Below are 13,143 nucleotides of genomic sequence, written 5' to 3' on the forward strand. Positions count from 1 at the left end.
CTGGTTTCACTTGTGATATTCATGCAACTATTTTATACCTGGGCAGATCTTGCCAGGTTTGTCATGGTTGTGATTTCCTGTGATGAATCCCAAGATCACCTTGTGTGTAAGTTTACCCTGACTAAACTTCTATTGCTAATCCATGATTGCTGACTTCCTTTTGACCTGAGATGTCTGTGAGACAGGACAATTCTCCAAATATTTAACCACTCCCTAAAGTCAAGAAAAAATACATTTTAAACATGCTTTTGCTACACCTGAGATGTCTGTGAGACAAGACAATTCTCCAAATATTTAGCTACTCCCTAAAGATAAAGAAAAAATATATTTTAAACATGCTTTTGCTACATTTAACAAATATATCTCCTGCACCAAGTGATTTGAGGGGCACTGGGCTGAACCACATAGTTCAGGGACAGTGATTTGTGTGCTGTGTTCTGAAATGATTATGACATGAAATGACAATGCAAAGTTGAAACGAGATGAATAAAGGTCATTCTTGTCATGTTTGGTTTGTTTTTTGAGACTGATTTTATCGTATAATTCTGTCTGCCTGGAAACTCATGATATAGACCAGGATGGTCTTAAACTCTAAAACCCCAGTGCTGGGTTTGAAGGCATGGATCACCAAACCTGACATATTCAATATAGTTTTGACTCTCTGATCTCTGATTTAGGTCATTCTCAAACCTCTCTGTGACTGCACCAATGTCCTACTATACCTAGGCTTTACACCCACATAGCATCTAAAGCCTACAAAAGAGAAACTTAGATAGCCGCAGGTGTCAATGGCTTTAAATCACAACTTCTGTGCTTTTCTTTAATTTCCTCTTGATCCAGTAGTGTTCTGAGGACTTCAATATCAGTCTGCAACCATTTCATATATGACCCAAGTCAGAAAACATAAAGGTCCTACTAGTCTAAGCTTATACAAGATCTAGGGGTCCTTATGTTCAAGGCCTACAGAAACACTACGACCTACAATGTACACTTGATGCTGCTCCTTACTGCCACTACCTGCTGCTTACTGCTGCTAAACACAAAGGAATACAAAAGCTGCTAAGAGCCAGATCTTGAGAAGCATCATGTATACTCATGGTTCCCACACGCTTAAATGAATAAACACAAGGAGGTGAATAGTAGGAGCCATCATTTATGGTATCAACCTGCTTCCTGATAACATAGCACCCTTCCACACCACTATTCGCTGCCTAGTGCCACTGGTTCCATGTCACTTGATAGCAATAGTCCAAAAATATTATGCCAGAAACCATCTACTTGTCCACATAGAAAAGCATAATTAAAGAAATGCTTCCAGACCCTGATGCTTCCAGGAGCTCAGAGCTCTTACACACTTTTCAAGGGATGGTGCTCTCATTACATAGGATCCTAATCTGACCTATCTGATCACAAACAATGCAGAAATTCTGTCCACAATAATGCAGGAATGCTAGGTGAATATTTTTACTTCTGTACACCAGAAAACAGCCATTGCCAAATTGTTGTGCATTTATTTGAAGTTGGGTTTGTATATTATAGTGACATCAGCCTCTGAAAATTCACAGCATGCAACAATGAACAAATACATCAGAAAATTTATGAAAAAAAAAAAGCGATTCCAACTAAGATTGCCCTCTTTCCAGTAAATCCATTAAAGTACTGGTGGTAACAGGCATATGATGAGCTTTCTTTCTACCATCTCTTAGGATCCTTAACCTGAAAGGGAGGTGTGGATGAGTGACTTACCTTTTTTCCAATGGGATGCTGTATAACTGTAGTGAAAAGTAGATTGCTAGGGATCTAAATATAAGTCTAATAGATGAGAAAATGTCCATTTCTGAACTTGTACCTTTAAAGTGTTATCAGAACAGCATGTGCATATAGCCACATTTCCTTGTGACTATGGGAATTTCCTACTTACCAAGTAGAAACCTGAGGATGCGAATGGGGGTGAGTCCTCACTGATTACTTGGTAACTGCTAACTTGAGGTGATCATTCAGACACACCCAAACAATTCATACAGAGGAGTATTTAATCAGTGCCATTTCCTTATTAGTTTTGTAAATTCTTAATTTTACAGGCATCTGATGTTAACACACCACCCTTCTACCTAGTTTCCGAGAGATTTACTCATTTATCTTCCTACTTAAACCAAACAAGTTATGTTTCTGCCTTTCTAAGGATCTAGGATCTGGACATCACTAAAGAAATTGCCAGCATGGTGAGTCTTGCCCTATAGAGATACCTATAGAGAGCAGGTATCTCTGTGTAACCCACAAGAACAAAAGCTCGGTGTTGGTTCTTCCATGTGGGATAGAGGGAGCAAGACTGGTCCCAGTGGTCCTCAGGGCAGTAAATTCTCAACTCAAGAAAATGGTGGGCATTATTATGAATCTATCCTTGCAGCCTGAGCAGAGAAAAATTTGTTTTGACTCTTGAAGATTATAAAGTAAACTTTCTATGTTTAAGTCAAAATAAGTAGGAGAGAAGCCTGGTTATTCTGTCTGAGGAATGCAGGGGATCCTGGTGATTGTGGTGAGTGACTGGACAAAAGGAAAGGAAGTGACATGAATGAGCTTCCAGGAAACGGCATTAAGTGAGCAAGCGTGGTGGATTTTAGACTGTGTTGTCTAGTGTCATTGCCATGTTAACAGTGCGAGGGCTCAAGAACGTGCACAATAGAAAATTCCTGAGATTCACAAGCACGTGTTGTCTCGGTGATTTCATGTGCATATTTAACATCCTCCTCCACTGTCTTCTATGCCAGTTAAAACAGCAGTGTTCCACTTACTGTAAGAGGTCCTGAAAAGTTATTGTTTTGGTGGCTTGTCTTGTTTCTGTTTTTTTTTTTTCCTGGTGCTAATATGGAGGCAACAAAAGGAAGATTTAAATAGAAATTCATTTCTAGTGATTATTTTTAAAGTGTTTTAAATAGTCTTGGTAAAATCTGGTATAAGTCTTTGGTACACTTGAATTTAGCATCTTTTTGTTGTTGGGCTATTTTTTTTTTTTTTTTTGCCTTTTTGCTTGTTTGGTTTTTGTTTTTCAAAACAGGGTTTCTCTGTGTAACAGCCCTGGCTGTCCTGGAACTAGCTCTTATAGACCATGCTGGCCTCCAACTCACAAAGATCTGCCTGTCTCTGCCTCCCGAGTGCTTGGATTAAACTGGCCAGCCAAATTTAGCATTTTAAATGTTGATTTGAGAATTGTACCATATTAGAAAAATCTTGCAAAGTTTATCAGTTAAATAGACAAAATTTCTAAGTATTTTCAGATGTTTTTACCTTGTTCTTGTGGTAAGTGCCAAATACTGCTGAATCTACCATAAAATTGGGAGGAAGGCTTTTTTCTTCTTTTGTTCTTCAAATTCACAGGTATGTGTACTCTCTCACACACGTGGAATGTATTTGATGTATATACATGGATAAATGCATGTGCATATGAAGCAAAACATCCATGACACTACTTATAGATCCTTGAAGAAAAATGCTGTAAGAAAATATGGTACAATTTTACTATAAGATTAATTCATATTAAAGGTGCTATACCATTTTAGGGAAAGAAAACATATTGTGTTATTCAACAGTAGTTTGTAATGTTAAGTTATTTACAGCTACACACACATGCATCTATATACAAACATATGTATTATTATTTTCTTCATGTATTACACAGAGCATTTTGTTCTTAATTTTTCCACCACTGAAGAATGTTTTGTTACAATATTTAGGTGCATGACTTAACTAAAATTTGACTGTTATCACTTGACTAGCTCAGTTATTCAACTACAAGCTAATAGAGAACATTTTTCTACACCCTGTTGATCTCAACCATTTACTATATCTATCCTACATTTTAAGACAAAAACACTGCTTATCCTTATGTCCTCTTTCATGTTCCCTCAACCAAGCTGCAATACGTTCTTTTCTTTTCTCTGTCATCATGGCTTTCAATATTTTGGTACAAAAAATATTTTAATTATTTCATTAAAAATTTAACTCTCCAAAGCTACAGAGAAACCCTGTCTTGAAAAACCAAAAAGAATTTAATACAATATATTTTATAATTTTTGACAATTGTTTCCATTATTTCTACCCCTTAACTGCTCTTGTGTCCCCCACAATCCTTCTCAAACTCATGATTTATTTAGTTATTAATGTTTTATGCGTAATAGCATATATTTATGTACATGCATATATAATGGCATTGTTTGTATGTGTATGTGATTAAAGCTGACAATTTTTTTATCTGATAGCTTGTTAGAAGCTTTGGCTCAACACTGGAGAAGATTGTTTCTACCTTTCTTTTATTTTGTTTTTTGTTTGTTTTGGTTTTCTTCAAGACAGGGTTTCTCTCTGTAACAAACCTAGTTGTCCTGGAACTCACTCTGCGTGCAAGTTTTGCCTCAAACTCACAGAGATATTCTTGCCTCTGCCTCCCAAGTACTGGGATTAAAAGTGTGAGCCACCACTGCCCACCTCCATGCTGCCTTTTGTAATAATAACACACTTAATGAATGTAGCTCTTCATTTGGGGGAAGGTTTGTGAGATTTCCTCATTCCAGGTTGTAATTGAACCGACACTGCCATTATGAATATCTTATTTAGGAAGTTATGTTATTTAATTTTCATGATATGCCCATGTGCCATATAGAGAAGACACTGGCTTGCACTAAACAACGTGATCTTCCGGCTCTTACATTCTTTCTTCCACTGTCTTCCCTGAGCCTGGGTGCAGAGATTGTATTAGAGATGCAACAATTAGGGATGAACACTCCACAGTGTTGTCCTCTTGATATTTTTCAGTTATGGATTTAAGCAATGCTTTCATCTACTGCAAAAAAAAAAAAAAAGTAGCTTCTTTGGAGAAGGATGAGAGCTGCACTTATCTGTAGGATTAAGAATGGGTTTTTAGAATGAAATACAGTTAGCAATTATACTGGTGTAAGAAAATGGCAATAGTTGTTTTTCATCTAGGGACCACGAGCTCACCATCCAGTAGCTGGCTAGGTTTTCAGTACCGGATATGATTTCCCTCCTATTAAGAGGGCCTTACGTCCAATTGGACAACTGTTGGTTACTCCCAAAATACAAGTGCCACCATTGCCCCATTAGGAATATCTTCCTGTGCTGGTCATTGTTGTACATATGTGTGGAGAGCCATATGGAGTATACAGGAGCCGCACCTAGAAAATGGTGCTGGCTTCCGGCTTCCGCGATCCTGAAAGCGGATGCGCTCCGAGACAAACAACTCCTTTTTGGCTTCGACCCTGCTCATGCTACGATCGTTCGATGATCATAAGCTGCTTGTATTAGCGTGGGCCTATGGGCAGTGCCCACTTGGTGAACCTGGATTGGCAGCCCTTGGCTATATCAGGGCTGGGCGAGGCTTGCCCGGGGGAAGAGAGAGAGAACTGTGAAAAAGGTCCTGAGTAAAACTGCTTGTGAGAAGAGTTCCGGCGTTGCATCTTCTTTGCTGGACGAGGTTGGTCGAGACACATATGTAACTGGGAAGGAGTATTAATTACTTTTCTCTTGTGGCAGCTAGCATATCAACTTCAGATGGATTGAGAGCTAGTGGGTCCACAAACTCTTCAAATGTTGTACTCCAGATATCTAGATTTCATCACAAAACCACAAATGTGAACAACCAGGAGAATATAACTCTTCCTGAACACAATAATCCCATTGTAACAGGCCCCAAGAAAACCAATTTAGATGAAGCATGAGGCAAAAACTTTAAAATAGCAATTTAAATATGTCTGAGGCTATGAAAAAAATTCTTCATGAAGACTGTGAAAATATAAGCAGTTGAATAAAACAATGAAAACAATTCAAGAACCAGAAGAAGAATTTAATAAAGATATTGAATTACTAAGACAACCTAAAACTGGAAGTAAAATACTCAGGAAGTCTACAAAAAAAAAAACTCAGATGTAAGTCTCACCAATAAATTAAAAGTTATGGAACAGAGGATTTCAGAATTTAAAGACAAAGAAGAAAAAAATTGAATACCTTATTTTAGTCAAAGAAAATGCTAAATACAAAACCAAATACAATTAAGAGATGTACAATACAGAGCAATATGGGGTGTGAGTGCGTTTGTGTGTGTTTGTGTGTGTGTAGACTATGGAGTTAGAAAAGAGAACATGAGAAGGAAGGCATAAGTCTTAAGATAAGGGAGAAATGGTCATGGTGGAGGAACACACGTGACACGAAAGCAGAGTAGGGCCAGTCTTGGAGAGAAGACAGGAAACCAGCAAGAACGGGTGGGAGGGCACAAAGAAGACTTCATGGCAGAGAATGATGTGAATAAAGTATGTAAAACATATTAACAGACTGGGGCTCATTATCTTTGTTAGGATAGCTGAAAGACAGATGTTCAAGGTATCTGTGGATGTGAATGTGTTATCATTTCAGGGAAAATTAGAGAGCAAAAACCTGTGAAAAGAGCTAAAGAGAAACAGTTCCTGTATTCTTTGTGACTTTGAAAATAACTATCGAGATTTAAAGGAGAACAATCTTTATTTTTCTTTTTTTGCCTTTGTAAACAGAAAACATCACACAAAACATCTGCTGGTACAGAAGACACACTACCCGAGAAGATGTCCCAGCTTAACATAGCATCACCTTCCAGCACACCTCCTGCTGATGATCAACATCAGACTGCTCCCAGCCATTCCCTAGACCTTGCTGAGAGTCTCCCTACTCCTGCTCCAGGCCTTGCTGTGAGTCAACTCCAGATTCTTTTCTGGAATCCATCAAACTCTCCTAGCCATTCTCATCAAGTGTTATGATTTCCTGTTTAATTTATGATATTTTCATGATATAATTACAGGGCTTATAACCTTGAAAGAAGATTTTTCACTTCCCACAAATTTATTTATTTCATGTGTTCATTCATTTATTGAGTGTAAGTTTTCAGATACTGCCTGCAATTTATATAAATCTACTCTTCTACTGCATTGTGTCATTTCATCAGAACACTGTATGTGGCCTTTCCGAACAGTATCATTTGGAGCATGAGGTCCTTAGACACATCTAATTATTTGTGTTCATAAATAATAATAGTAATGTAATTAGAAACATTCATAAGTCTGGAAAAAACACAATCTTATCTAATAATAATTTTTCTTTGAATGATCCCAGCTTTACAAAACAATTTTCTAAGAGGCTTTGAATTTAGAAGACTGGTTCCCTGCTTGATCATAAACATGCAAGGCAGTCAGCAATATTGAACATCACAGTTATATTGAAATGATTCCATGGCAACTTACCATTACTTTTATGACAAAATTTAGAATAAAGTTGTATACCTTGTATAAATTTATAAAAAGTGTATTGAAGACAATAGATATAAGTCTTTTCCAATGCATAATTACTTGTTTCTCTTGCAGAAATTTTATTTTAAGCTGAGTTTTGATCCCTATAAAGATTTTAACTTAAATAGGTATTGACGTGAGTCCTAAATGGGCTTTGTGCATGATAGCCCAGCAAGCTACCAGTTCACAGGTACCTCCGAATATTGACGGTTGTCTAGGCTTTTTTGTGATTGATGTCATAATTTTTTTTTCTCTTTAAATTGCTCTCCTGAAATTCAGAAACAGTGTAAGAAGGTCAACTGTGGTAGTTCACAACTGTAATCCTTGCATTAAGAAGACAAAGACAAGTGGGCCTCTGTGGGTTGTAGACAAGCCTAGTCTACATTGTAAGTTCCAAGATAAATAATGAGATCCTGGCTCCAAAAGAAAGGACAGGAGGTAGGAAGAAAGGAAGGAAGGAAGGAAGGAAGGAAGGAAGGAAGGAAGGAAGGAAGGAAGGAAGGAAGGAGGGAGGGAGGAAGGAAGGAAGGAAGGAAGGAAGGAAGGAAGGAAGGAAGGAAGGAAAGAAGGAAGGAAGGAAGGAAAGGAATACTGTAGAGACAGTTCATCAATCAACTATCCCTTCCTGCCTCTTTTCCTGCTCCAGGATTCTCCTCCATATCCATTATTCTGCATGTGAAGAGCTTTAATTCAAATTTTCAGATTGGCAAAGTCCTTGGGGTACATCCAGCGACTGCTTAGATAAGCCTTTTTGCAAAGCAGTACAGATATTTTGGATAAAGTTTTGTAATTCTTGTCTTTAAAATGCTGTACTTCTTGTCATGAAGTAGCTCACAGAAAGAGCACCTGATTGCAGAATATGCTGCCGCCTTGGGTTCAATCCCAAGTATTGCAAAAAATATTAATACAATCCCCTTCTCTACTGTGTAAGACTAGTACTAGCTCGAACTACTGCCTAAATCTCTATCTCTTTCATTACCTAGGAAACCGCTATTGTTTAGATTTTCACCATTCTATCCAATGAAAGATTTCTTTTTATCATCTGTCTTAAAACTAACTGTTTATTCCTGTGTACACTCCATATAGAGCCGAACAATGGAGTTCATACCTAAAGAACCCTCGGAGGAAGATGCTTACCACAAAGATCCCACAATAGTGGTGGCATGGAAAACAACAAAACCATTTGTTTATGATATGACAGGACAGAAAATGTTCCATGCCACAGTGGTTACTGAGACTGAATTCTTCAGAGTACTGGTATTCGATGAAAAACTTCAGGAGATGTTTTCCAAAAGGAAACCCATTGCTTTCACAGCTTATTTCGGCAGCAATGGATCTCTGATGATACACAAAGCCTCCAGTGTGTCTGTGGTGACCGATGACTCAAATATGGGTATCTCAAAAGCATTGAGGAAAAGGACAACACAACTCCTCAAATTTCTGATCTCCACTCACAAACAAGAGAAACGCCTGTGAATGGAGAGTGGAAAGTAACTAGGGGAAGCCATTAGATTATTTTGTAGATATTTCTTCTGGAATCTCATGTTAAATCTTAACTTGGCAACTGCAATTTTGTCAAGTTACTGAACACAGAAAACATAAGCCTTCTGTATAAGAGATAGATAAGCAGAGTTTCCAACTCTGGTGTGTGTGATGCCATTGCTTTAACAATTTGTTCTCAGAGTAACACTGTGAAAATACTTTAGAAAGACATTCAACAACCTTTGGCCTTGGTCTGGCTATGAAAATACATCTATAGCCATTCTAGTTCCAGATTCAGTTAATTTTATAGCATACTTTCATTTTAGATTTTATTTCTTTGAGAGCTTCCTTACCTGTATTATTGTCAACTCAATTGTGAATGAAGAGTCAAACTCATAGCCTACATATTGGTTAAGATGATAAGAACAAGAAACCCAATAGACAATTCTGACCTATAATTCAGTCATGTCCAAAAAACTAGGATTCTGACCTCCATGTCCTTAAAGTGTTCTCACTTTTATTCTTCATTTTACTTCAGGATCTTCTTGAGGGAATGACCTCTGCTTTAAAGAGAAGGTTAACTGACTGGAAAAATACAGTTTCCTTTCTTAATTTATAGCTGAAGACAATGACAGAAAGAGCTTTGCGGAATTTTGTACTCAGAGAGTGTCTTTTTAAGACCCAATGCCCCACAAAATTGTGGTTTTAGCTGACCTAACCACGTGTTTATAATATTCTTTTATACATGTGTTTGACAGTATATTTTTAATCAGTTTTATCTGTACTATTTATCTGCAGACTGTTTAAATTACTATACACCTAATAAGTAAAGTAAGTTGAATGCAAATCAAAAAAGCAAAGCTAGATGATGTGAATTTAACCTTAGAAAGATCTGGAGTAGAGTGAATGAGTGCACAGATTGATTAAATATGATTCATTTAACTGAGAACTCCAGTAGTCCTTCTTAGACTCACAATGAGCTACAACTTTTCTTCTCAATCTTCTCAAGTCTCTTAAATTTACCTAGGAAACCTGCAAATGTACCCAGTTGGGTTTTGTTGCCATTGTTGCTTACTTTTTGTTGCAATTGTTGCTTACTTATATACATTTGTTGCAGTTTTTGTTTTTGTTCCTTTTCTTTTGCTCATTAAGAAATCTTGGCTATTCTGATAAACTAGCGCCAGTACATAAGAACACAATTTTATTGATTAAGTTTCAAATGAAGAATTTGCCAACACAAATATCTTAAGCTGTTTTGTTCCTGTAATTCTATTGTTTAAAATGTGTACTTAATTTTATATATTTATTTATTTTTATTTACACTGTGAGGTCAGGGGAGAAGCACACATGCCATGGTGCTCTTGTTGAAGTCACAGAACAATTCTGAGAGGTTTTTTTTTCTATATTATGAATCCTGGGATTGAACTCAGGTTGTCACTCTCAACAAAAAGCAGCATTACCTACTGAGCCATCTCACTGACCCCTTGAACCTGCAATTCTAATCCTACTACACATATTTGCTTTGACAGAGACAAGTTTCTCTTAACCAACACTATTTCTCATTGATGTGATCAATTTTGATACATTTCTCAGAAGACATATGTTAATTTGTCTTGCAGATATGTAGGGGGAATAATTGTATATGTTAGGCAATTATGGATCAGACAGGAGAAACGAAAGTGGTGGTATCTGGACGCCTCACCAGTGTCAACTGTAGGATTGATGATAGAATTAGACTTGTTGGCTTCGAATTGACCTCAAATGTGGATGAGTGCTTCCTGGGAGCTGTGAGGTACAGTTACATGGAGGTATGCACTCTAGGACAACAGTATTCTTCCTAACAGCAATTTTAGTTAGTAGTCTATCAAGACACGACTTCTGGTATTGTGTGGAACATCCAAGGGGTGGCAGGAAAATTCAGTTTTTTCCAATTATTGTGGGCATTTTTTCTATAATTTTTAAATAAGGGTATTTTTAACCACAGTAAAGAGAAGAAATTTGGAACAACTCCCAAGCTGTAATCCCCTAAAGTGAGTAATAAAATAGTTATATTTATTTCAGAAGAAATACTATTCAGTAGAAATTTGGATTGATTTCTTTTAAATTCTGACTCCCTGGTTGTTCAAATCAGCTCTATATTCAGAGAACTTAGGATCCTTATCTACAACATGGAAATAATGTCCATCACATAGGATCATGAACAGAACTCACAGCATATTTAAGCTTGCAAGGTACCCAGAAGAATATCAGGCCACAAAGGCACTAGAATCTATTTCCTTTGTCAAACTGGCATACACATCATGTACGATAATTAGTACACGAGAAAAAACTAATATAAACTTCAACTTGAGAACACCCAAGGGCTTACCGCTCCAGAAACATAGAAATGTTCTCAGATCTGTGTTGTTCTAAGGAGCCTCACAAAGTTCCCATACTGCTCCACTGCAGGTGCACTAGCTATGCCTTCTGTGACCTGTCTCAAAAATACCCAAACTAAACAAACAAAGCAAGGCAGTCAAGAGTGAGGAAAGGGAAGTAGCTCATAGAGAAAAGACAATGTGAGGAGGGGAAAAGTGTGTGACCAACTGCATAGCAACTGATCTGACTTCATTTTCTCTGTGAGACTTCCCACACATCTTACCTAGGTCCTGCAGATCCTTTCTCCCATTACATCATGATACTAGTACTCTTCTCCCATGCTCATGATTGGGAAGAGTGACTAGCACGATTCGTGGTCTCATGCAAGAAAGGAAAATGGACTCCCAGGAAAGAAAGCCATTAAAGAAGGTAGTCAAAAGACAGGCAGTGGTGGCACACACCTTTAGTCCCAGCACTCATTAGGCAGAGGCAGGCAGATCTCCGTGAGTTTAAGGCCAGCCTGGTCTATAAGAACTAGTTCCAGGACAGGCTCTAAAACTACAGCAAAACCCTGTCTCAAAAATACCCAAACTAAACAAACAAAGCAAGGCAGTCAAAAGTAAGGAAAGGGAAGTAGCTCATAGAGAAAAGACAATGTGAGGAGGGGAAAAGTGTGTGACCAACTGCATAGCAACTGATCTGACTTCATCATTTTCTTATTCAGGGTCATCAAGGATAAAAATGAGAATCAGTGATGCAACCGTAATTGAATCATGGAAATTTCCAGAGTCCTCCTTATGAGAACATGGATGACACTGAAGTTGGAGATAAGGTCCAAGTACAGGAAAAAAGTGTGTACATATTAAAATGCAATACTTACAGAAGCTGACTCTTAATGATAGGAAAGACTTATAAAATGAAAACACTAAAAGAACTTGAAAAAGATATCAGAAAATGAAAGGCTTCCAGATCTCCTGGACTGCCAAATACAGAGAGATACAAGAACTGCTAAGTGCCAGCACTTTGACAATATACATTCATGGTTTCTATACAGGAAAAATCAATGGACACCTGACAGATGAATGATGGTATTCATGGAATCAACCTGTTTGCAGATTAGCTTTAAAACTCTCAATCTTTCATCCCTTGGTTGGTGTCCCTTGTTTCATATACCAGCGTAACAACAGTACATGCACCATCCACTATCCTTAACAGGAAAATCAGTCAGACAACCATTGTTTTAGTGTCTGAAGGTGCAAGAAGCTCAGAGCTTTTCCACAAGTTTTCAAGGCCTCAGTATTGTCAGTGTTATGTAGATAGTTCAGCTCAGTGTTATCTAAAAAGTCCATGATGTGCTGTGATTTCCCACAAAGGATGTAAGGGACCATTATCCTAATCACTGAAAGAAGACTGCTTGACTGCTTAGCTGTAATACAGAGTACATTTAATCCCAAATTATTCTGTATTTAGCTGATGTTGGAGTTAACTGTTTCTTCTAACATTATGCTCTAGAAAACTATGGCCTGGGAACAACAAACAAAATAAATGAATGCTTTAGAAAGTGATAGAACAAAAAGTTATTTACTTTCTTGGATAAGATGATTATTGCTGTGAAGAGACACCCTGACCACAACAAATTTTATAAAGTAAAATATTTAACTGAGGTGGCTGCTTTCATTTTCAGAGGTTCAGCCCACTATCATCATGCTAAGGAACTTGAAGGCATGCAGGCAGACATGATCCTTGCTACATCTTGATCAGAAAGCAACAGGAAATGGACTGACTGTCACAGTGAGGGACGCTTGAGCAAAAGGCACATCAAAGTCCATGCCCATAGTGACACACTTCCTCCAACAAGGCCACACCTATTTCAAAAAGGCCCTGTCTCCTAATAGTGTCACTCTGCTGGGGTCCTGCGTCAGATCAGGGTGCAGGTCATGAGACAGAGATGGGACACTGGCTCAAGTAAAGACTCTGACCA

General features: G+C 37.7%; 1 protein-coding gene across 1 annotated transcript; it reads left to right on the forward strand.

Annotated features, from left to right (window-relative positions):
* The first annotated feature begins 5,164 nt into the window (after positions 1 to 5,164).
* On the forward strand, positions 5,165 to 8,798 carry LOC148121995 (pyrin and HIN domain-containing protein 1-like). The gene is made up of 3 exons (XM_087906002.1): positions 5,165 to 5,287; positions 6,555 to 6,728; positions 8,409 to 8,798. Exons 1-3 carry the CDS (start codon positions 5,165 to 5,167, stop codon positions 8,796 to 8,798), a joined length of 687 nt encoding a protein of 228 aa, XP_087762128.1.
* Positions 8,799 to 13,143: the final 4,345 nt, after the last annotated feature.

This window comes from Myodes glareolus, chromosome 5, assembly GCF_982192425.1.
Source record: "Myodes glareolus chromosome 5, mMyoGla1.1, whole genome shotgun sequence".
Lineage (NCBI taxonomy): Eukaryota > Metazoa > Chordata > Mammalia > Rodentia > Cricetidae > Myodes > Myodes glareolus.

Excerpts from the sequence above, each read along its gene's own strand:
- LOC148121995 (XM_087906002.1), top strand. The coding sequence starts at position 5,165 with ATGGAGTATACAGGAGCCGCACCTAGAAAATGGTGCTGGCTTCCGGCT. Across the intron at positions 5,288-6,554 it reads ACCCTGCTCATGCTACGATC|AAAACATCACACAAAACATC; the intron begins GTTCGATGATCA and ends CTTTGTAAACAG. Across the intron at positions 6,729-8,408 it reads CTCCTGCTCCAGGCCTTGCT|AGCCGAACAATGGAGTTCAT; the intron begins GTGAGTCAACTC and ends CACTCCATATAG.